Source organism: Lepidochelys kempii, chromosome 3 (genome assembly GCF_965140265.1).
Source record: "Lepidochelys kempii isolate rLepKem1 chromosome 3, rLepKem1.hap2, whole genome shotgun sequence".
Lineage (NCBI taxonomy): Eukaryota > Metazoa > Chordata > Testudines > Cheloniidae > Lepidochelys > Lepidochelys kempii.
In genome coordinates, this window is record NC_133258.1 from 62,005,966 (window position 1) to 62,028,324 (window position 22,359).

General features: G+C 42.1%; 1 protein-coding gene across 2 annotated transcripts in view; it reads left to right on the forward strand.

Annotated features, from left to right (window-relative positions):
* The first annotated feature begins 21,359 nt into the window (after nucleotides 1–21,359).
* The window catches only part of SH3BGRL2 (SH3 domain binding glutamate rich protein like 2), a 126,478-nt gene continuing 125,478 nt past the window's right edge, over nucleotides 21,360–22,359 (forward strand). For both annotated transcript variants that reach the window (XR_012157973.1, XM_073336519.1), the window contains exon 1: nucleotides 21,360–21,605. Coding sequence is in view for 1 of the 2 variants with exons in the window: in XM_073336519.1 (XP_073192620.1) it covers nucleotides 21,561–21,605 (45 nt within the window). In the remaining variant the exon portion in view is untranslated. The remainder of the gene's footprint in view (nucleotides 21,606–22,359) is intronic.

Consider the following 22,359-nt stretch of genomic DNA (forward strand, 5'->3'; position numbering starts at 1 on the left):
ATCTAACTGGAACCAGGGCCAGATGGGGTAATCAAAAATTCAGATAATCTGGAGAATGGGAAAGTGCAAGGCTGAAGTGCCATCTAATGGCCACAGGAGAGATTGTTTGCTTCTGGACCTATGTGCGCTAGTTGTTTGGTTAACCAGGGTTCTAATATATTTGATTCCTTCTGCATTCAGAGACACAGGACTTCGTACATTCTTTGTAAATAAACAAAACTGCATCAAAGAAATACCTACCTGTCACCAGTTTCTTCTCCTAACTGGAACAACCTACTAGACCGCAAATTTTTGGCTAGCTGCTTGTCAAAAGAGGCAACAGCATCTTCTTTATTCTATTTTTTGATCCAGTAATTTAGTAACTTGGCAATTCAAAAGGCAATAACATACATTGGTAAAGCCTTGCAATCTATACATCACCTTACTGTAATCCTCTATCAGAATTAAACACCATTAAGCCAGCAATCTCATCTTCCCATTTACAGGATCTGTAATAATTTAATTTTGTATTTGTCTTAGTGGTAAAAGCCAAGACAACATTTTATTCATATGATGTATCTATATTATGTATTGATTGATGTAGCTTGTTTTATGGGTGGTTATTTTTTTTCTTTCCACTTTTGTAACTGAAACCATCGATCCCTTTTTAGGACCTACTACATAATGAGATCAATGGTAAAGTCTGAATCAAAGCAAAGACATTGATTGAGTCAGCACTGGCATGCAACAGAAGAGAACAACAGGGAAGAAATATTTCAGATATTCCTCCTTAGGGCCAAATCCTAGGGCTGTGTGAATGCAGTTTTAAGGGGAATATAAGCACATGTGGTCATGTATGCTGTCTGCTTACTAGGTTGCACTATCGTGAGAATGGTATTCCTGCCCTACAAGTGGGAGGGAAGAAGCTTGGCTGGAGGGAATTCTTGCTCACTATACAGGAATAAGGGATTGGGTATTGAGCTGCTTTTTTCCTCCTGGGACACTCCACTGATTCTCCCCCTCTTTCTGTCCCAGATGTGTTTAGGGTCTGCAGTTTTAGGACTGAGAGAGAGAAAATTCAGAATAGGGTCCTGAATTTCTTAATGAAAAAATAAAAGCCAATAGTTGGAAGGGAGGCTGACCTCTATGGATGGCCTCTATCTTACTCCCTCATGGGCTAGTAGCCATTGGTGAAAAGGGAAAATCTTTTCTCTGATGGACTCTGAATCCTCTCCCTACCTCCTACTTCAGTGTGAGGTCCTTTTGTCAGTGAGGGGCTCACACTCTCTTTGGGACTGTAGGAGAATCACAATATGCTTTCGTGGGATATACTCACACCTTTTTGTCAACTGCTGGAAAGGGGCCACATCCACTGTGATTGAGTTGGCCTCGTTAGCACTACAAAAAGTAATTTTCCCTCTGTTGATATTCACCCCCTCTTGTCAACTGTTGGGAATGGGCTGCATCCACCCTAATTGAATTGGCCTCATTAGCACTGACCCCCCACTTGGTAAGGCAACTCCCATCTTTTCATGTGCTGTATATTTATACCTGCTTACTGTATTTTCCACTCCATGCATCTGATGAAGTGGGTTATATCCCACAAAAGCTTATGCCCAAATAAATTTGTTAGTCTCTAAGGTGCAACAAGGACTCCTCGTTTTTACTGATACAGACTAACACAGCTACCCCTCTAAAACCTGTCACAATATACTTAGTACTTCCTGGATATTATCCTTAGCACCCTGTAGAAGACTCAAGCTCTTCCCTGGGCCAGAGGGACAAGATGTGTGACTATGAATTTTAAACAGCCACCTCAGGATTCCATTAGGCTTGCATAGCTGAGGAGTGGAGCCTGGCTGTGAAGCTTTGGTAGTCACCACACTGGGAATGCACCAAGATCAGAATTAAGCCATTAGGCAGTAATTTTCACTTAGCCAGAGAAGACTCCATTGACAAATATGAATATACAAACTTATCTTAAACATGATCTCTTTAACGATGACATGTAAACATGATTTTAACAGGTCCAGCAAACTTTGGATAAAGTCCAAAGTAGAAAATATTTTATTCACAAAATAAATATTTATCACTGAGGGCACATCAGACAAGTCACTGAGGGCTGGATCCAAAGCTCCTTAAAGTCAAACTCTTTAGCCAAGCTCTTTGAGTCTCCTCTCATAATGTAGGTTTTCCATTCCTTTGATCATCCTAGTAGCCCTTCTCTGTAGCTGTTCTAGTTTGAATTAAACTTTCTTAAACAGGGAGACCAGAATTGCACACAGTATTTCAGGTGAGATCTCACCAGTGCTTTGTGTGATATTACTAACACTTCCCTGTCTCTACTGGAAATACCGGATTGCATTAGCCTTTTTCCTGACTACATTACATTGGTGGCTCATAGTCATCCTGTAATCAACCAATACAGCCTGGTCTTTCTCCTCCTCTGTCACTTCCAACTGATACATCTCCAACTTATAGAAAAATTCTTGTTGTTAGTCCCTAAGTGCATGACCTGGCACTTTGCACTATTAAATTTCATCCCATTTCTATTACTTCAGTTTACAAGGTCATCCAGATCTTCTGCGTGGTATTCTGGGACTCCTTCATATTGGCAATAGCTCCCAACTTTGGGTAATCAATTTTGAAGACTTAAAACATTACTATCTGTGACATACCTGTGGCTGATAGCCCAAGCCACAGCCACAAAGCTTTATAGATCTGCTATTGTTTTTGACCCCCACCCCATCAAGTTTTCATCTTACAGAATACTTGAAATACAGATAGACTTGTGCAGCATGCTCAGCATACCCCGACTACACATTATTGCTTCCTTAGCTCAGCCACAATCCCACATGGCTAAGCCTTCTCCCAGCTGGGGCTTGTTATTTCAGTTAATTCCACTGAATTCTTACATTGCAGGCCAGGCAGAAAGGGCCTAAACCCAACGCAACTTTCCAACCTTGCCTGCCATTGTTAACCCTGTGTGGTGTCATTACATCTCCCCATAGTCCCTTAGCTAGGGAGAGTGGACAAATTTGAGCTTATGATTGAAGGCTTGAAGCCCCTCACTGCCAAAAAGCAGAAGCTCAGCAATGATTTACTTCTGTAACCCTCTTCAGAACCTAATGCAATACTCTGAATACAGTTGCACAGAAATGCTCTAGGTGGAGCTTCAGCACCGACTGAGGCATTGAATAAAGTATGTCCAGGAGCCACCCGCAGCAAAACCTAGCATAGGCCTGCATTTCTACCTAATTCTCTCCAGCTACATACAACCAAACAAAAGAACCACTTATAAAGAAGTAGGAATTGAACTAGTTTTTCCTTTCTTATGAGCCCTTTTCTTTCACTTTTGATCCAATGAACATATTTCTGTGTATTTATTTGTTGGATATTTCCTTTTCATTTTATTTGATAAAACCAACTTTTGATTTGGGGCTACTTACTCTTCTCTTAAAATGTGTTTATTGCCACCAAACAGTAGATAATAGGTTGAAATTTTCAAAGCTGTGCAGAGATTTAGCCATTTAATGGAAGAAATGTGTCTAAATCCCCTAAACTGTTTTGAAAATCTCAACCTTATATTTTAAAAATATGTCCTAATCTGTTTTAGTAGGCAATAATTCCATAGGCAATAATTCTGTACTGAATTCTATGCCAGTAGACTGTCTGCACAGAGTTCAGTCCAAGACCAGGTCCCAGAGTAGACTATACATTCTATGGGGCGGCAACTCTCTTTATTCTGTGTTTGCAGGGCGTAGCAGAATACATAAGAATTTAAGAACGGCCATACTTGGTCAGACCAAAGGTCCATCTAGCCCAGTATTCTATCTTCCAACAGTGGCCAATGCCAGGTTCCCCAGAGGGAATGAACAGAACAGGTAATCATCAAGTGATCCATCCCCTGTCCACCCATTCCCATCTTCTGGCAAAGAGAGGCTAGGGACACCATCCCTGCCCATCCCAGCTAATAACCATTGATGGACCTATCCTCCATGAAATTACCTAGTTCATTTTTGAACCTGTTATAGTCTTGGCCTTCACAACATCGTCTGGCAAAGGAGTTCCACAAGTTCACTGTGCATTGTGTGAAAAAACACTTCCTTTTGTTTGTTTTAAATCTGCTGCCTATTACTTGAGTGGATGTTTTCAGAGAACTATTCACAATGACTCCAAGATCTCTTTCTTGAGTGATAACAGCTAATTTAGACCCCATCATTTTATATGTATAGTTGGGATTATGTTTTCCAAAGTGCATTTCTTTGCATTTATCAACACTGAATTTCATCTGCCATGTTGTTGCCCAATCACCTAGTTTTGTGAGATTATTTTGTAGCTCTTCGCAGTCTGCTTGGGACTTAACTATCTTGAGTAGTTTTGTACCATCTGCAAATTTTGCCACCTCACTATTTACCCCTTTTTCCATATCATTTATGAATATGCTGAATAGGACTGGTCCCAGTACAGACCCCTGGGGGACACCACTATTTACTTCTCTTCATTCTGAAAACTGACCTTTTATTCCTACCCATTGTTTCCTATCTTTTAACCAGTTACCAATCCATGAGAGAACCTTCCCTATTATCCCATGACAGCTTACTTTGCTTAAGAGCCTTTGGTGAGGGACCTTGTCAAAAGCTTTCTGAAAATCTAAGTACACTATATCCACTGGATCCCCCTTCTCCACATGCTTGTTGAACCCCTCAAAGACTTCTAGCAGATTGCTGAGGCATGATTTCCCTTTACAGAAACCACGTTGACTCTTCCCCAACAAATTATGTTCATCTATGTATCTGACAATTTTGTTCTTTACTATACTTTCAACCAGTTTGCCCAGTACTGAAGTCAGGCTTACTGGCCTGTAATTGCTGGGATCACCTCTGGAGCCCTTTTTAAAAATTGGAGTCACATTAGCTATCCTCCAGTCATTTGGTACAGAAGCTGATTTAAATGATAGATTACAAACTACAGTTAGTAGTTCTGCAATTTCACATTTGAGTTCCTTCAGAACTCTTGGGTGAATACCATCTGGTCCCGGTGATTTATTACTGTTTAGTTTATCAATTTGTTCCCAAACCTCCTTTAATGACACCTCAATCTGGGACAGTTCCTCAGATTTCTCACCTAAAAAGAATGGCTCAGATTTGGGAATATCCCTCACATCTTCAGCTGTGAAGACGGATGCAAAGAATTCATTTAGTTTCTCCACAATGGCCTTATCATCCTTGAGTGCTCCTTTAGCGTCTCGACCATCCAGTGGCCCCACTGGTTGTTTAGCAGGCTTCCTGCTTCTGATATACTTTGAAAAAATTTTGCTATTACTTTTTGCTATTACTTCTTTAAACTTTTTCTCTCTTTTTGTCAGAAAGAAGAACATCCCATTTTTAAAAATATAGGAAATGCTAAGAGTTGGTGCCATCTGTGTGTAACTTTGGTAAATCTTGAAAGATATGTGTAACAAATATTCATGTAAATGGATCATAACAAGTTTCTGTACAACCTATCAGAATATATTATATAATATACAAATAATTATAGCCAATCAGTAAAATGTTAAAAGGACCTTAGGGTCAAAATTTAGGTTTTGTATTAAAACATGTTTCACAAAACCTAATATTAGAGACATTTCCATTGAAAAAAAAAGGGAATGAAAATATTTTTAATTAAAGCATTTCCATGCAGTGTTACCACTCAGTCTGCATAAAAACCTGGAAACAAAACTGTCTGTAAAGGCATCCATCCAGCTTCACGCTGTCCAATCTGCAAATAATTATTTAATATTTGTAACTAATGCCATAGATGTACAGGAGTAAAATGCAAAAAAACCTAGCAACACAAGTGGTGAAAATAATGTAGATTTTACATCTATTATTAATTATTAATTATTATTATTATTACTCTATTTATATTACAGTAGTGCCTAGGATTCCTACTCATGGACCCCATTAAAACTAACAAAAGGAAGTATGACAGGACATGGACTTGGTGGGAAGTCTGTACCCAACCAGGCCTGCCCCAGAAACACATCAGGGCCCTGTCCCTCCACACCAGGTGTGGGGAAGCAGGCTCAGCCCAGCAGGATCCAAGTGTGGAGGGGCTTAGTTTGGGGGAGATCCAGGTGTGGGGTGAGAGGGTTCTGTGTCGGGCAGTCTGGGTGTGGGTGGCTCAGAGGGGGGTCTGGGTGTGGGGGGAACTGGATATAGAGGGGCTTGTTGTTGGGGGTTCTGGCTGCAGGGACAATGGAACTCTGCAGGGGAGGTCCAGGTGAAGATGGGGTCTGGGTGTGGGGGGATGGGGCTTGACAGGGGGATGTGGGTGTGGGAGGCTTAGCAGGGGGGTCCAGGTTCTGGGAGAATTGGACTTGGTGGATTGGGGATCTGAGCACAGCTGGTTGGGGCTCAGTGTGGTGAGTGTCCAGGTGTGGGGGACTCATTGGGATGGTCCAAGTACACGGGGTGGGATTGCTGGGGTGTGGGTTCGAGTGCAGAGGGCTCAGCATGGGTTGATCAGGGTTCAGGGGTCCAAATGCAGAAATGTGGGGCTCAGCACGGGGAGTCTGGGGAGGTAGGGCTCAACGGGGTGGGGGGCTCAGTGGACGGGTCCAGGTTTTGTGGGTGAGGCTTGGCAGGGGGGTCTGGATATGGGGAGGTCTGGATGCACAGAAGTTGGGTGGATGCGGGAGCAGCTCCCCATACACTGACTCCTCCCCCTGCAGCTGAGGAGCTATGGGGGCAGGAAATGGGGTGGGTGTGGAGCTGGAGGAGGTTTCTGGGGGCTGGTCTGACCCGGTGCCAGCCCTGGTCACTCCATGAAGGGAAAGTGCGCTCCTCCCCCACTCCCAGCCCAGCTGGGAGTAGCAGCTGAGTCCAGCGCAGTAAAGGAGCCACTGGCCAGAGTGTCCCCAGCCCAGGTAGGGCTGGGGAGGGCCAGGTGCATGGGATGAAGCTAGGTGGAGGGGAATGGGGCTTGGAGGAGTCTGGATGCATGGTAGTGGGGCAGACCAGGGGGTGTGTGACCTGGGACATCCCTAACCCCATCACCCGTGATTTACCTCTCCCCTGGCTGCCCCAGGTACCTGAAACGATGTGCCTGCGCTGCTAGGGAGAGGTCCATGACCGCTCTTGCAGCTTCCCTTTGCTTCCCCCATCAGAAAGTCATTTTTCTGTGGGGAAGCAAAGAAATCTGCAGGGGACATGAATTCTGCATGTGTGTAGTGGCACAGAATTCCCCCAGAAGTAATATATTGATTAGCATCTTAGTTGTCCATTATCATACAATAAATATATTTGGTTTTAACCACTAAAGCTCCATTCTGCAAATGTTCCACTATGGCAGATCCTTATAGCCACCTCAAGTCCTACTAAAGTAATTGTAGTTCTGCACAGTTATAGGGCCCACCTGTGAGAATCAGAGCCTTCCAGAAAAAGAATCTGGTTCTGACTTGCCTGATTCATCCTGTTTTTCTAAATCCTTTTTTTTCAGCTCCTATTCATCCACTTAGGAAATAAAACATTCAAGTCAATCCATGTCCTAGAAAATAAAAATATCCCTGTGGTGAATCATGCAGAAGTTAGCAGATTATAATGGAGCAGCCTTAATGCCCTTTCCCGTGAATACCAGTTAAAAGAACATTTTAGAAAGAATTCTTGCCAAGGTGTTGTTTATATTTAAAAAAATGTTACTATGTTTAAAATAGCTTACTTGAAGCTAACAGTGAAAGCTATTTCCTTTATTAATGTTTCCTCCTGTATTATGGCTGAAATGTATATCACCTACATAAAGCTTGAATAATTGGGTGTGCAGGAGTAATATTGACTCCCCAGCCTAGAACCAGGGTATAAGGATGGATTGTAACCCCATCCCTACCGACTCCACCTGCAGCTCCTACTGTAATTTTTTAGCGTTAAATAAAGTCTCAGCCCTTCTTTGACACCTCTGTGAGGTATCAAGGCCACTGAATCTGTGTAATTATGGAGCCTGTAAACCCTGACCCCTTCCTGATTTCAACCTCTAGCATGTAGACCCCCTTTACACACAGGAGTCACACAGCCCATTTGTGTGGGTGCTCTACCTACAATTCAGCATAGGTGCAGATGAACTGGTTCTGGTCAAATTTTACTCTGTGCATATATATGGGTTTGGTGCTTGGATTCTAGGGTGAAGAATGTGGTATCTAGACAGATAGTGATGGGAAAATGGCACTGATTTTTTAAAAAAAACAGAAACATCTTTTTAAAGTATTTAGCTTTTTTTCTGAAGATGGATACGGGGGAAAGGGGGGCAATTGGAGAGGCACCTATAAAACTCAACATGGATTTTAAATAGATATTTTAAAATCTTATATTGGCCAAAGTGTGCCAGGGGAGGAGAAAAAGGAAAGAACATAATACTATTGTTGTAATTCTTAACTTTTCTATCCCTTTTTTATCCCTTATAAAACATGATCACAGCATGAGGAGCTATGTCAGATCAGCAGCTTTTAATAAAACTGCTCATGCTTCTAATCCATTAAGATTTTAAAATTTCATAACATTATTTTTTTTGAAAGGGGATGTTCATTTTCTAGTTGAGAAAAGTTAGATCTGACATTACAGTTGAAGATCATGTGACCTCAAACAAAATGGCTGCCAATATATAGTAAACTGAAGAGAGGCGTACAATTTCTACAGTGTTTAAGATTAACCTCATTACATAACTGGTTTACATTTCTAATCCAATATATCAGACTCTAAATATACCATTTCAAGCCATTTGCTTTCCACACAAATAATCACTGGAGGCTAAGAATGAGTAAAAATATGCATTAAGAAATATGTTTAATTAAATTACTGAAGAACTGTCATCTTTCTGGGGTAGTGTTCTGAAATTACATAAATAGAAGCTGCCTGCACCCTTGGGGAACCCAAAAAGGAAAAATTAAACCCTGGAAAATAAAATCTAGGAATATATATTTACATAGAAAGATTTTCTGAAAGCTGTCACTGACCCTTTACCAAAGATCTGACTTCATAGGCATCACTTTAGGTTTTCAGACATATCATTTTTTAGCATTATATTTCACTCATTAAGCATAAATGGAGTCACTGAATGATCAGCAGGGTTTCTGAATAATTCCTAACTAAAACACACTCTGGTTTGTCTCTCACTTTTGCATTAAAATTAAAAAAAACACAGGATAGAGTTTCCAAACATTCAGTACATTAAAACCCTCCTTTGGAAATAACTAACATTTAAGGAAATGTTGAAAATATAATAGAAAAAATCTCAACAGAGATAGAAGAAGAGGAATACCCAAGTAGAGGAGAGATGAGGTAAAGATCTTACAATGTAATGAACATACTTTTCATATTTTCTTTGATAAAGAATTATTTTACAGAAGGTTTTAAAATCATAGAATAGGTATGTATGCATATCAAATCCCCATTGTATACATTTGAGTATACATTGGTATTCTGAACATAAGAAAAATGCTTATGAATGTGTGCTGAATCACTGGCATTGCAGACATTTGGGAACAAAGTCAGTGTCTCTCATTTCCCTTATTAAATGAAGGATGCTAATTCCAATGTTACAGAGGAAGAAGAGTCAAATCTTGGGTGGAATTCACCAATGGCCTAAGGCCCCAACACAGAAGAAATGCCATAATCCAGTTACACTAGAATGCTAGACATCAATGACCTTACAGAAAGCTAAATCACACACAGACGCTTCAAGGGTGGCTCTCAAGAGGCTTCAAGGATGGCTCTCAGAGTCTCAGCAGAGCACTGCAGAGGGGGTATGCCTAATGGGTCTGTATATAGCACGAGTCCACAGGGCCCAAACCCCACAATGGATAGAAATTGCAGTGTATGACTTCTAGGGCAACATATTCATGTGGAAGGGCCTGGTCAGAACTGGGCTCGTGTGAGTGGCAAAACCTGTTTTTCTCATTTGTGTCCTAGGGGCTCTTGGATAACGCTCTCAGCTTCGGTCTCTCCATGAGTTAAGAGTCAAATGGGTGGGCTGCAGCAGCAGGTTACTCCGGCGGGAATTCTGTGCCACTGCACATATGCAGAAATTTATGTCGCCCACAGATTTCTTTGCTTCCCTGCAGAAAAATGATTTTCTGACAGGGAAGCAAAGGGAAGCTGCAAGAGCCGTCATGCACCCCTCCCCAGCAGTGCAGGTGTATTGTTTCAGGCACCTGGAGCAGCTGGTGGAGAGCCAAATCACTGGTGGGAAGGCTGGGGATGCCCCGGTCAGTGCCATGTCAGACCCACCCCACCCCTTTCTGGCCAACCCCTGTGCATCCAGACCCACCAAAGCTTCTCCCTGAGCCTTACCTCCCTGCACCTGGCCCTCCTCAGAGGTGGGGAACCCTGGCTAGTGGCTCCTTTCCTGTGCCGGGCTCAGCTGCTAGTCCCGGCTGGGTTGGGGGAGGGGGAGCGCACTTCATCTGTGTGGAGTGGCCGGGGCCAGACCCACCCCCAGAACCTCCCCAGCTCCACACCACCCAGCGGCTCCTCCATCCACCAAACCCCCCTGCATCTGGACCCCCCACACACCCAACCCCTCTGCTTAGCCTCACCCACTGTACCTGGAACCCCTAGTGATCCCCACACTTCTGCATCTGTATCCCCACCCCTGCACCCAGACCAACCTCCACTGAGCCCTCTGCACTCGAACCTGCCCTGCCAACAATTCCAGGCCCTATGTACCTGGACCATCCCAACAAGCCCGCACCTGGACCCCTACCCCACTGAGACCCATTCAGCTGCACTTGAACTCCCAACCCACCATGCCCAACTTCCCCAGCACCTGGATCCCCCACCTACACCCCCCTGTTGAGCCCCATTTCTCCACACACAAACCCCCCGCCCGTGCTGAGCCCCAGCCACCTTCACCTGGAAGCTCCATTGCCCCTCCATCTGGAATCCCACCCCAACAAGTCCATGTGTATCAAGATCCCGTACACATGGTTCCCCCCACTGAGCTGCTTGCATCCAGAGTGCCTCACAGAGAACCCTCTCTCCCCCACATCTGGATCCCCCCCTAACTAAGCCCTTCCACACCCGGATGCTGCTGGGTAAGGTAAGGGTGAAGTGGAGCTTGAGGAAGTGAGGGCTGCTGTGGGGGAAGTTGTACATGTCATGTACAGGGAATTGTACATGTCATGTTTCTGAAAGGTCAGCTACCATAGCTGATACTATTAGGGTCCCTGGGCTGGAGCCCGGAGTAGAGGGTGGGTCCAGGTTCCCCCCTTTGCCCCCTGATTAATCACTGAGATTGGGAGACAACAGAGACTGTGCAAGGAAGGATAGTTTCTCCTCACCTCCCTTGCTGGCTTATGATGAAAATGGCTCAGTAGACTGTGACCCTTGTCTCTAGAGAGAGAAGGGTTACGTGGAGGGTCACAAGAGCCTCTGAGGCTAGAGAAATCCGCCAGGAAATGCGGGACCCACGGAGGCAAGGACAGAGCTTTGTCACAATATATATATCTCAGTACTATCACATACCTAATTTGAAAAGTTAGGCTTATTCAGTGATATGTATAACAGTACTATCACATACCTACCAGTGACTGAAATATGTCTTTCGGTCACTGGTAGGTGTGTGATATTACTGTTTGTGTTTACAAGTTAAAAATTTGCTCTCTAGGAATATTCTCTAATATTAAAAAACACCCCCAAACCCATGCACCACAGTTGCCAGTTAAGTTACTTCACTGGAACATTCTGGGAAAGCAAACACAGTGGAAGCATGAACATAGCAAAAACATAGTACTGTTTCTTATTGGAGTGCATATGCATAAAAAGAGTGACATTTAATCCTGTACAGATGATCCTTAGAGGCCTCTGTATCACTTAAGTCCCACTTAAATCTTATTTTAACTTAGGTGGTGCCTAGACCTTGTTTGGGTCTTCTGCACAGAGGTGAATTTCCTAAAAAAGCATCAATATTTGCAAGTTCAGTTCCACCCTGTTGCACATTTAATGACAAATTCAGATATGGTCATTAAGTGAGTGCAGCTCTATGGACATCTATGGAACTGCACTCACCTACATCAGATCTAAATTTGGCCCATAAAGGTATGTGGTGTTGTTTAATCTCTTTTGTGCATATGATGCGTTTATGAGAATAAACTTGTCCTTTCTCCAGTGGGAAACTGGAGGCTAGGAGAGGTATGGAGAATGGAAAAAATCATTTTACATTTCCTCATAGACTGACGCTGGTCTGCATCCCAAAAATGTCAGGTATTGGGAATTCAACAGGAAAAAACTTGTCTGCTTGGGTCAAAGACTAATTTTCAATTTAGTATTTCATGCTTGCTTTTTAAGTTGTCAACTAACCAACTCAGAAAATCACTTCCATCATGTTTCAGATAGTATCTGAAACAAAAAACATAGTGCCAGATATTACCCTGGATTGAAGTCAATGAGAGCCACATATCTATCATCAAGGGTAGAATTTGGCCTTTGGTAACGGAAATGGTTCCTATTTCCACCTCTCCAACTTTGTCCTTTCAAGATTTCCTTTAGCACTTTATGCACAAGTCATGAATGGAGAGAGTCCAGAGAAGAGCGACAAAAATGATTAAAGGTCTAGAAAACATGACCTATGAGGGAAAATTGAAAAAATTGGGTTTGTTTAGTCTGGAAAAGAGAAGACTGAGAGGGGGCATAACAGTTTTCAAGTATGTAAAAGGTTGTTACAAGGAGGAGGAAGAAAAATTGTTTTTCTTAACCTCTGAGGATAGGAAAAGAAGCAATCGGCTTAAATTGCAGCAAGGGAGGTTTAGGTTGGACGTTAGGAAAAACTTTCTAACTGTCAGGGTGGTTGAGCACTGGAATAAATTGCCTAGGGAGGTTGTGGAATCTCCATCATTGGAGATTTTTAAGAGCAGGTTAGACAAACACCTGTCAGAAATGGTCTAGATAATACTTAGTCCTGCCTCGCGTGCAGGGGACTAGACTAGATGACCTCTCAAGGTCCCTTCCAGTTCTATGATTCTATGATTATTGCTATTTTCTAAGACAAAAGACTCCATAACTTTTTTTTTCATGGCTTATCCTTCTCTTGATCAATTAATGGCTGAATAAGGTAAGTTATGATTCAGTAGAGCTACATATTAGGTGTATTGCTCTTATAATTAAATAAATTTGTCTGGCTTTTGCATTTATTTCTACTTTCTACACAACCGGTCATATCTACATTGAATAACCATGTGATTTTTTTTTTTGCTTAACAATAGTCCATCTTCACTCATTTCTCCCCCCAAAACCACACACACCATCTTGTTACCCCCATTTGTCACATCATGTGCACATTTGTTTGGCAAACTCTTTGGAAGGGAGATCATTTTCTTCTATCTGCCCTATATATAGAGCACCTAAGAAACTTCTGAGCTCTGTAAAAATAATAAATAATGTAGACTTCTCAGATTCCTTGGCATGAACATTTTACAAAAGTTGCCAATATTTATTCAGCTAAGTTTCTCATTCTGTATAAGATGACTCACTCGTTGTCCACATTATACATATATTATTGCTGAGTCACTTCTTATGTGACTCATGGAAGAAATTAGTCTTCTGTCGTGGCTTGACAGCAGAATGGGGAGGGCTTTCCATGTGCAGAGGGAGGCCTGGAAAAGAGATGGTTTGGGGGAAGTGGACAAATGCAGTATCAAAAATGCATCATTTGCAGAGTGGAAAGGGGCTGGGGAGATATGATTTAGTAAGAATAGATTTTAGCATGACTTTTAGCTGAATGACTGTGGTATCTTGAAACAAGATGTTAGTTCATAATTTAGATTTCATTTGGGACTGTAAATGGGGCATGATATTACTGTGATTCTCCATCATTAACTTTACTCTTCATTCCTTCTCCAGTAACATTGGTTAGTAAGGGCTGCAGAAGTGAGAGTTTCCACCAAATGGTCTTTATTATTAAAAGAACTTGATTTCTGCAGTTTTGAAGTAATCATCACAAGTAACTTCAGTGGCAAAGAAGTGTCAGAGTGACACAGGGAGTAGTGGCACTTCATGAGGGTAGAATCTGAAGACTGAATTGCATGGGCTAAACTGGGAGTTGGGCATTTTGTATAGCGTGCAGCTGAAAATATGGAACCTGTTGAATGCCTTAAAAAAAGCACAAAAATAAGAGGGTAGGTTTTGAGGAGCAGGTATCTGTGTAAGTGCTGCAGTGGATTTTTAAACACAAGAGTGCAAATTGAACTCCTAAGCTTCAGCAGTATGTACATTTAAGGAAGTATGAATAACTAAAAGCACACAATGTCTGAACAATGCTTTCCTCTCCAGTTTCATTTATTATAAATCGAATGCCAGGGATTTGTCAGTCTGTGAACATATTTGGAAAATGGTTTCATTGTTGTCTCTTTTAAAAGTCTTTTATGTGAAGAGTTTATGAATTGGGAAAAGGCAACCACGGCTACCCACAGCTAACCATAGCTTCAGCTAAAGGGCAGCAGCTGGAAAGGGCAAAATTTTTATCTTAAGTGGTGGGTCCAGAATGACCAGTTCTCTTCCAGATTCTTTTAATTTAATGGTAAACATTAAATTTTATAATTACTGAGTGGTGGTCAATAATGGCCATAAATAATAGCACCAAGATTGTTCACAGCAGTTGGTCTATGGCTTTGTGCACATTAGTAGCCAGGAACGCATATTGTGGGGGTGTTATTGCTTAAGTATACTTTAAAAAAATGCATAGGCTCTTGTATTGGTGTAAGTACAACAACACGCTTCTCTAAGACAATCAGAAAACATTTATTCTCTAATAGCAGAGTAAACAATTACAACTGAATTTCATTTACATCCATCAGGTTAAATGGACACCCATCAGGTGTGTGGTATAGAAATAAAATTAACGGAATGAAATATTGTCATGGGATCTGAGATACCTGCTTTAAAAACAAATGCTGAAATAATTTTTGATAAGTTTTTTGGCATTATCAAGAGATGTACTTATTTAGATTTAAATACAAACTCCTGAAAGAAGGCCTATCCCAGGCTCCACATGCTTTTGCTACCAATTAAAAACACAACACAAATCATAGCAAAACATAAACAGCAGCACCTTTCTCTCCTTCCCCACATGCTGCCAGGCTCCCTCAAAATTATTCCACCTTCAACTGCCTCAGCCCTCCACAACTGCTTACTCAAATGTCTTCTCTTTGCAGTGGGCCCAGGCGATAGACAGGTTCAGGGTATTTCAGACCAAAGCAGGGGAAACTTCATCTTGGGACAATGGACATTATCTCTAACACTGAACTGTCGGAAAGGTTATGAAGTGTTTGGAATGTAACTCTCTGGTTATATTCTGAGCTGCCCTGAAGAACAGAATCCTCTATGAAGCTGAGTTTGCTATTGGAGGACTCCAGTGTATTATATAAAAACTTCAGCACTTTCTTACAAACTGTAGGATGATCTTGAATGATGATTTGACCTGTTGTGTGTGCAACAGTGAAGTTGGGATATTGTGCACAATACATGGCTCCACCATTTAATAAGTGAACCCTGAGTCCCCTTTTGAGATTAAACTTAAATCTTAAAATATACTGGGACTTCTGGAAAGTGCATTCAGAGTCAGCTCTGAAATCTGCATCTTATCCACTTCTAATAATGTAAACTCTCTCTTTCTAGCTAATATTATCTAGGTGCCATTATTAGATAATTGAATGAATGTAATAATTTACCATACATCATCCCCAAGCTTCTTAATATGGTTTAGTGCCTTTATTTTATCCCTCCTTTTTCTCAGATTGAGAGGTGGGGAGTAGTCCTCCATATCCCTGCTGTAACCATACAGATTCTTTTTCTTTGTTTCTTGTCAACTTCACTCTGTGAGGTCCAGCATTGTAGCCATATTTCCACCCAAAGAAAACTGGTCAGAATGCTCATTGCCCATTAAGCCCCTCTTAAATGTACAAATACAATTGCTGCGGGTTAATGCAAGCCACTCCTTTCCAATCAAGGTGGAGCACACGGCCTCCTTTTTACTGTCATCCATCTTACTCAGCCCTAGGATAGAGGTTTGATTTCTCCAGGTTTTTGGTTTATTATTTCTTCACAAAGATCAGACAAACATAAGATTTGGAAAGAAGAGGTGCAACAATTAGAGGTGTCAAGAAAACAAGATATGAAAGCAATATACAAAAAAAGGTTACATTGTATGGAAACAGATTTAGGCCAACAGAGCCAGTGGTAAAAAAGGCTACCAATGAATTGACAACAAATGCCAAAGAGGTGCTGCTTGTGACATTCCCCTGGTGTAATCTGGACCGGTAATCTGAGAGGTCACTCCAAACCTTGGCTCTGGGAGCCAGCCTTACCCTGCTGCACTGTAAGAACCCCCACTCCTGGGCTGTTCACGCACAGCCTCTGGCATGTAAGCTGCTCCTTGGATTGTGCAACTGAATGACACTAGCCAATATCTCCAGTCCCAGACACAACCCTAGGAACCTCCGTCTTGCAGTGCCCAGTTATGCCCGCTGGACTCCATAGGCGCCGACTTCCTCACTTTCCCCTGGGTGCTCGACCCGCCCTCTGCCCCAGCCCTGTCCCACTCCACCCCTTCCATGTGGCCCCGCCCCTGCCCGGCCTCTTCCCACCCCTGCCCTGACTCCAATCAAAAAGGATTAAGATGGTGAAGACACTGCAGAAGACAAACAGATGATAGGATGCCAAAGAAAATAATGCAAACACAGCTAGGGTCAATCAGACCTAGTGAATGACCACTGATTAGATGGCAGGACATCATATGCAGGGCATGACCAGGCTGGGCTTAAGGGAAGAACAAGCTATGGGCAGGAATGAAAGGTGATGCTGTACTGCTCCAGGCTTCTGCAAAGATGTTTTGGGATGAAGAGAGAGAGAGATTTCTTCATTTTCCCTTCTCTACAGCATTGCCCCGTACAAACAATCTTCTACCGCAACTAGAATTGGCTTGTCAGCTACACATCTACACACACATTTCTACCTTCCTGTTTCCCAGCCATTTCTTTTTGTGCCCTCTATTACATTTGTAGCAGCACAGTTTTGTTTAATCTTCCATAAAGTACTGGTATAACAATTAATTATTTTTACCATGAAACCTTTTAAAAAAAATCATAGTTTACATTTTCAACTTGTCTCAGAATGCAAATATTTCAGCCTTCCCTGTAAACATGAAAACCTGCTCATAAATCATTTGAACAATATTTTATTTTATGGCAAGTTTCTTTACATTCAACCAAATGTTTCTGCCATTTGGTTTCCAAGCATCTAATGTTGCACAATGGAAATGGAATGCGAGTCTGGCTACAGGATATGGACAGGAGTGGCTGCAGAAACTGACTTTAAGGGCTCGTCCTGCAAAGGTTCTGCATTTATATGATTTCTTGGTGTAAAATTTCACATGGCTGCTAGTTGTTTCTCTCTAGAGAGTTCATAGTATCTCTGTATAGTGTACACACAGGCTAAAATGCAGATCTACAAGATTATGTGTCTGTAATTTCTCAGTATCAAATTTCTTATACTTAACCATTGGGATTTGAACGTTCTTGGTCCCTTGCAGGATTGGATGTTTCATATGCATGGACTGTAAAGAGAAATAAAAAGAAATCTGGATTTGCAATAGTTTGGACGTATGGCTTATAAAATTTTATACTGAGAAATTACAGACACAAGACATGTGAGTGGGCCCAAGATAATAGAAACTCATTGCAAAAATTGAGAATGTGACAATAGAAACACGTTGAAATGAGGTATGCTCTTGATCAGAAGAGACCAAAACATGGGAGAGATATTCCAGTGTGTATATTACTAAACTTTCAGGGTTAGTGATGCAGATGGATAATTAGAGAGAGAATAAAGGGAACTGGCAGGTATTGTTTGATATCTTGTCAAAAGTATTTTGTGGCAGAGCAGACATATGACCACTGTTCCGGTTCATCGCCTGCCTGCAGTCAATTCTGATCACATCCCTCACTTCTTTTCAATAGCTGCATCTGAGTCCCAAGAAAAATGTTATTTTTATCTGAAGTTGTACATGAAACACAGATTTCTTTTTAGCTTTCTCTCATTGCTGTAGGCACACATCAAAGTATTCATTTTAAATGGAAGATAAAGGCAGCATTTGTTTAACATCAGAAAATGGGCCCACACAAAATCTCCATGTCTAACCCCCGCTCAGGTCCTGGGGTTGTCCAAACTCTTACTTGAGCCCAACTATATTTACAGTAATATATATATATATATATATATATATATATATACACATATATAAAAACTATTCAATTTAAACCAGCTCACAATACAATACTATGATTTATAATTAATATCCCTAAGAATAGAAAGAAAATGCTGCTTAGTGACTATAAAAAACAAAATAATGTCAGCAATAATCCAGATGCACTTTCAGAATATTTGAATACAGCATTTAAAAGGTTTTAAGAGCCTTAAAGTACTCAAGAATATTTTATATGGAAAGTCCTCTAGCTTCTTAGTAATGTTGCCTGAGGCCACCTAAACAAATAGAACAAGCTTTTTTCTTCCCATGGCTTTAGTAAGTTTATTGCAGCTCTGTAATGCAATGAAGCAACATGAACTCTTTGATATATTTTAAAAGACAAACATGAAATGGGAGGGAAAAATTAATGGATATGAGATATGTGGCTTTGGAACTTAGCAAATAATAGAAGAAACCTTAATATAAGAGAAAAATCTTACAGTATTTGTGCTGCCAGACTTTAATAGCATGTAAGCATTTCAAAATTTTCTATTTCCTTACTGCATCCTTTCCAAATATACAATAGTTTAATTGGATTCAATTCCTGGCTCTGTTATACAATTCCTATCTGACTTTGAGCACATATTAGGACTGTTCATGAGAGGCGCTAAGTGACTTCAGCTTCAATTTACTCAAATCGGAGTTAAGAGCACTCAGCACGCCACAGAATTGGACACGTAATCTCTCTGTACCTCAGTTTACCTATATGTAAAATGGGATTAATAATACTTCTCTCTCTCACAGCAGCGTTGGAAGGCTAGAGTCACTAATATTTGTAAAACATTATGAGATCTTCAAATGGAAGAAGCTGTATTCAATAGGCCTGATTCGGGCTGTTGTACTTTACCAATAAATATTTAGTAGGGCTGGACTAGGAATATCAGGATAAAATACTGAATAGAGAACATTTAGGTGAGATATTAAGTTAAATAATTTCCCAAAGTAAAATCTATTAGACTGTAGAATCAGGTGGGAAGTCATAGAAGGTCCACACTTAAAAACAGTCTGGAAAACCACTGGAAGATAGAATGTAGGAAACAATCCTGCATCGAAAGGAGAGTGGACTAAACTATGTAATGGGGAATGTCTAACAAATTCTTATGACCACCATGCTGCCATCAAGAAATTTTAACAAATTGTTCCTGGTTATACAACAACTAACCATAATTAAAGTTTGGGGTCCTTTGGGCCCTTTGCTGGCTCTTCAGCAGCGGCTAACCAATAAACTGTTGGGTGATGCTATTTTTTCTGCCCCCACAGTGAGAGTAAGGACTGCAGCACTGAGCTCTAATAAAATAAGCACAAAAAATAAAATTGATGTTAAGGCTCTTAGAATACAAGGGAAAATATTTTTGCCAAATAATAAAAAAGACAAAATTGGAAAGGAAATAAATATTATTTAAAAGGTTCTAACATGGTATTAGAATGAATGCAACATCTTTAGGACCAGTCTTGCAAAGTGTTAAACTCGTGCATTGCTTTGCCCACGTGAGCAGTCCCATTGATTTCAATAAAGTGAGGTATAATTCTTAAATCTTTGCAGAAGACAGGAGCATTATTAGTTTATAAGATTGTGCTTTAATCTTCAGGATATTGATAGTCTGTTCTAGAGCTTATTTGGAAGTCAATGAGAGTCTTTCCAATGACTTTCATGGATCAGGACCTAAATAGACACTGCGTGTCGTGATTTTGTATATTATTTTTATTTTAAATCTTACAGCCAAACAATGTCTCAGGATCTCAATATATATAATAAAATATGAAAATAGCTTTAAAAATGTGCTTGACATTCATATCCTTTGGCTGCCAGCAAAGGAAAGTCCAAATGTCACATTCTGCCCTTCCTGTGCCCGTGCAATGTTATTTAAGTCAGTGGCATTACATGAGCATAATGGAGAACAACACAAGCCAATTCAGCAGCAGGGATAGATCATGTGGTGGGGAGAGGTTAATCAGAGGGGTGATTGGCCACCTGGCTGGGTCTGGAGACCTAGGAGGATGAGGGTAACAATGACAGGAATATGTGACTAGCTAGAGACACAATCTGTAGGTTTCAAGGGTTGTTTTTTTTTTTTTAAATGTAAAGAACATTATTGAGGATGGCTCAATCCCTATTAGCCACTGACTGGTAAACTGAGACATCTCTTTACCCTAATCAGCTCAGAGAAAATCTGCCACATACCTGCCAACATTTGAAAGCTATAAATATGTACAGCTGGGTGAAGACTGGGACCCACTTTAACGCAACTGAAATATATTGGGTTAGGATGACTTTCTGAAAGGGCAAGCGGTCTGATTTTCTTCGGTCTCAAACCTTGTGTTGTAATTTTCACTTGTGTGAAGCAAGTGTAAAAAATGCCACCAGATCACAATGGTGGCCTTTGACACCCACTTTGTGCAGACGGGTAGACACTAGGCCAGGCAGTAGAAAATAAAGCTGAGAGTGAGGGGAATTCAAAACTCAGCTGAAAAATAGGATTTTGTCATTTCTAAACACCATCAGCTGGCATGCAGGCAAAGCTCAATGTGAAAGAAGCCCTTATTATGGATGTACTTTAATAATGCTGCAGATGAAAACAAGCTGTTAGGCACTGTGGCCTGTATCTTTAAAAATGGTCCTTACTTGCCTCTGTTCCACTGTTGATTTGCGAGGGTGTCTAGATCCTTGGCCATAAATAACTGGGGTGACCAGCATGCCTGGCAGGCCGTGGTACTGAGCCCCCCAACTCAGGCTCAAGTCAATGGGAGCTGCGGGTGTGCAACATCTCTGGGAATCAGGCCTCCTCGAAGTGTCCCCTATGGGAGCCACCAGAATTTAGAGACAGCCAGAATTAGCGGCTACTATTCAGTAGGTTGTTCCCTACTAAACTACCTGACCGTGGGGACGGATCTAAAGCCCGGTTTTCAGACCGGGGTGGGGCCCCGTTCGACCTGCCGCCCCCCCAGCTGGGAGGTGCAGGTTGCCCCCTGGAAACACATCCACCAGCTGGCAGAGCGGCAGCACTACAATTCCCAGCAACCACTGCGCACGCCCCTCTCATCCCCCCGTCCTGCTTTCGTCTCCTGCCTCCCGCTCCGCTCTGGGTGTCTGCGCTGCGGCTGCGGCTGCTGCCAGGCGAAGCGGGAGTCCCGAGGCGGAGGCAGGGCTGGAGCTGCTAGCGCCTCTGGGCTTCAGCGGGGTGAGCAAGGCGGGCTAGGTCCTGCAAGCAACCCCCCAGCTCGCAGCAGCGGCTTTCAGCTGCAGGAGTGGAAGCCCCCTTAGCTCTTCCACGCCTCCCCTTGGCTGGAGAGAAGCGGCGAATGAAGTGAGGATGGTTATCCGGGTGTTCATCGCATCCTCCTCTGGCTCGGTGGCGGTGAGTGATGGGGGGCGTGGGAGGCGCACCTGGAGGGGCAGAGGGGCAGGCGGTGGCTGCGGCCAGCTGGCTGCTTGGGATCCCCAGCCACCCACGCTGCTATCGCTAAAGCTGGCTGGGGGGATGGCGCTTCCCCGCTGCAAACATTCACGGTATGCATCCGATGAAGTGAGCTGTAGCTCAGGAAAGCTCATGCTCAAATAAATTGGTTAGTCTCTAAGGTGCCACAAGTACTCCTTTTCTTTTTACACACAACTCTGCTGCTCATCAAATGTTTGGAAATTCCAAGGAACCACTTGGATTTGGGTGGGGCCAATTGCTTAGGGGACCTACATTTCAGATAGTAGTTAGTGGTGGACAGGGGTGCCTTTGTTGATAAGATTTGGTGGGGTGGAGTAAGAAAAGAGGTCTCAAATTTGAACCATAAATTCCACGAAACTACAGTATCTGACAGGTTTCAGAGTAGCAGCTGTGTTAGTCTGTAGCCGCAAAAAGAAAAGGAGGACTTGTGGCACCTTAGTCTCTAAGTACTCCTTTTCTTTTTACAGTCTCTGAGGAACTGCGTTATACAAGAATTATTGTTCTTTTTAACCTCTGAGGATAGGACAAGAACCAATAGGCTTAAATTGCAGCAGGGGTGGTTTAGAATCATAGAATCAGAGCTGGCTCCAGGCACCAGCATTCCAAGCAGGTGCCTGGGGTGGCAATCTTAAAGGGGCGGCAGGCCATGCGTCGTTAGGGCGGCATGAGTTTT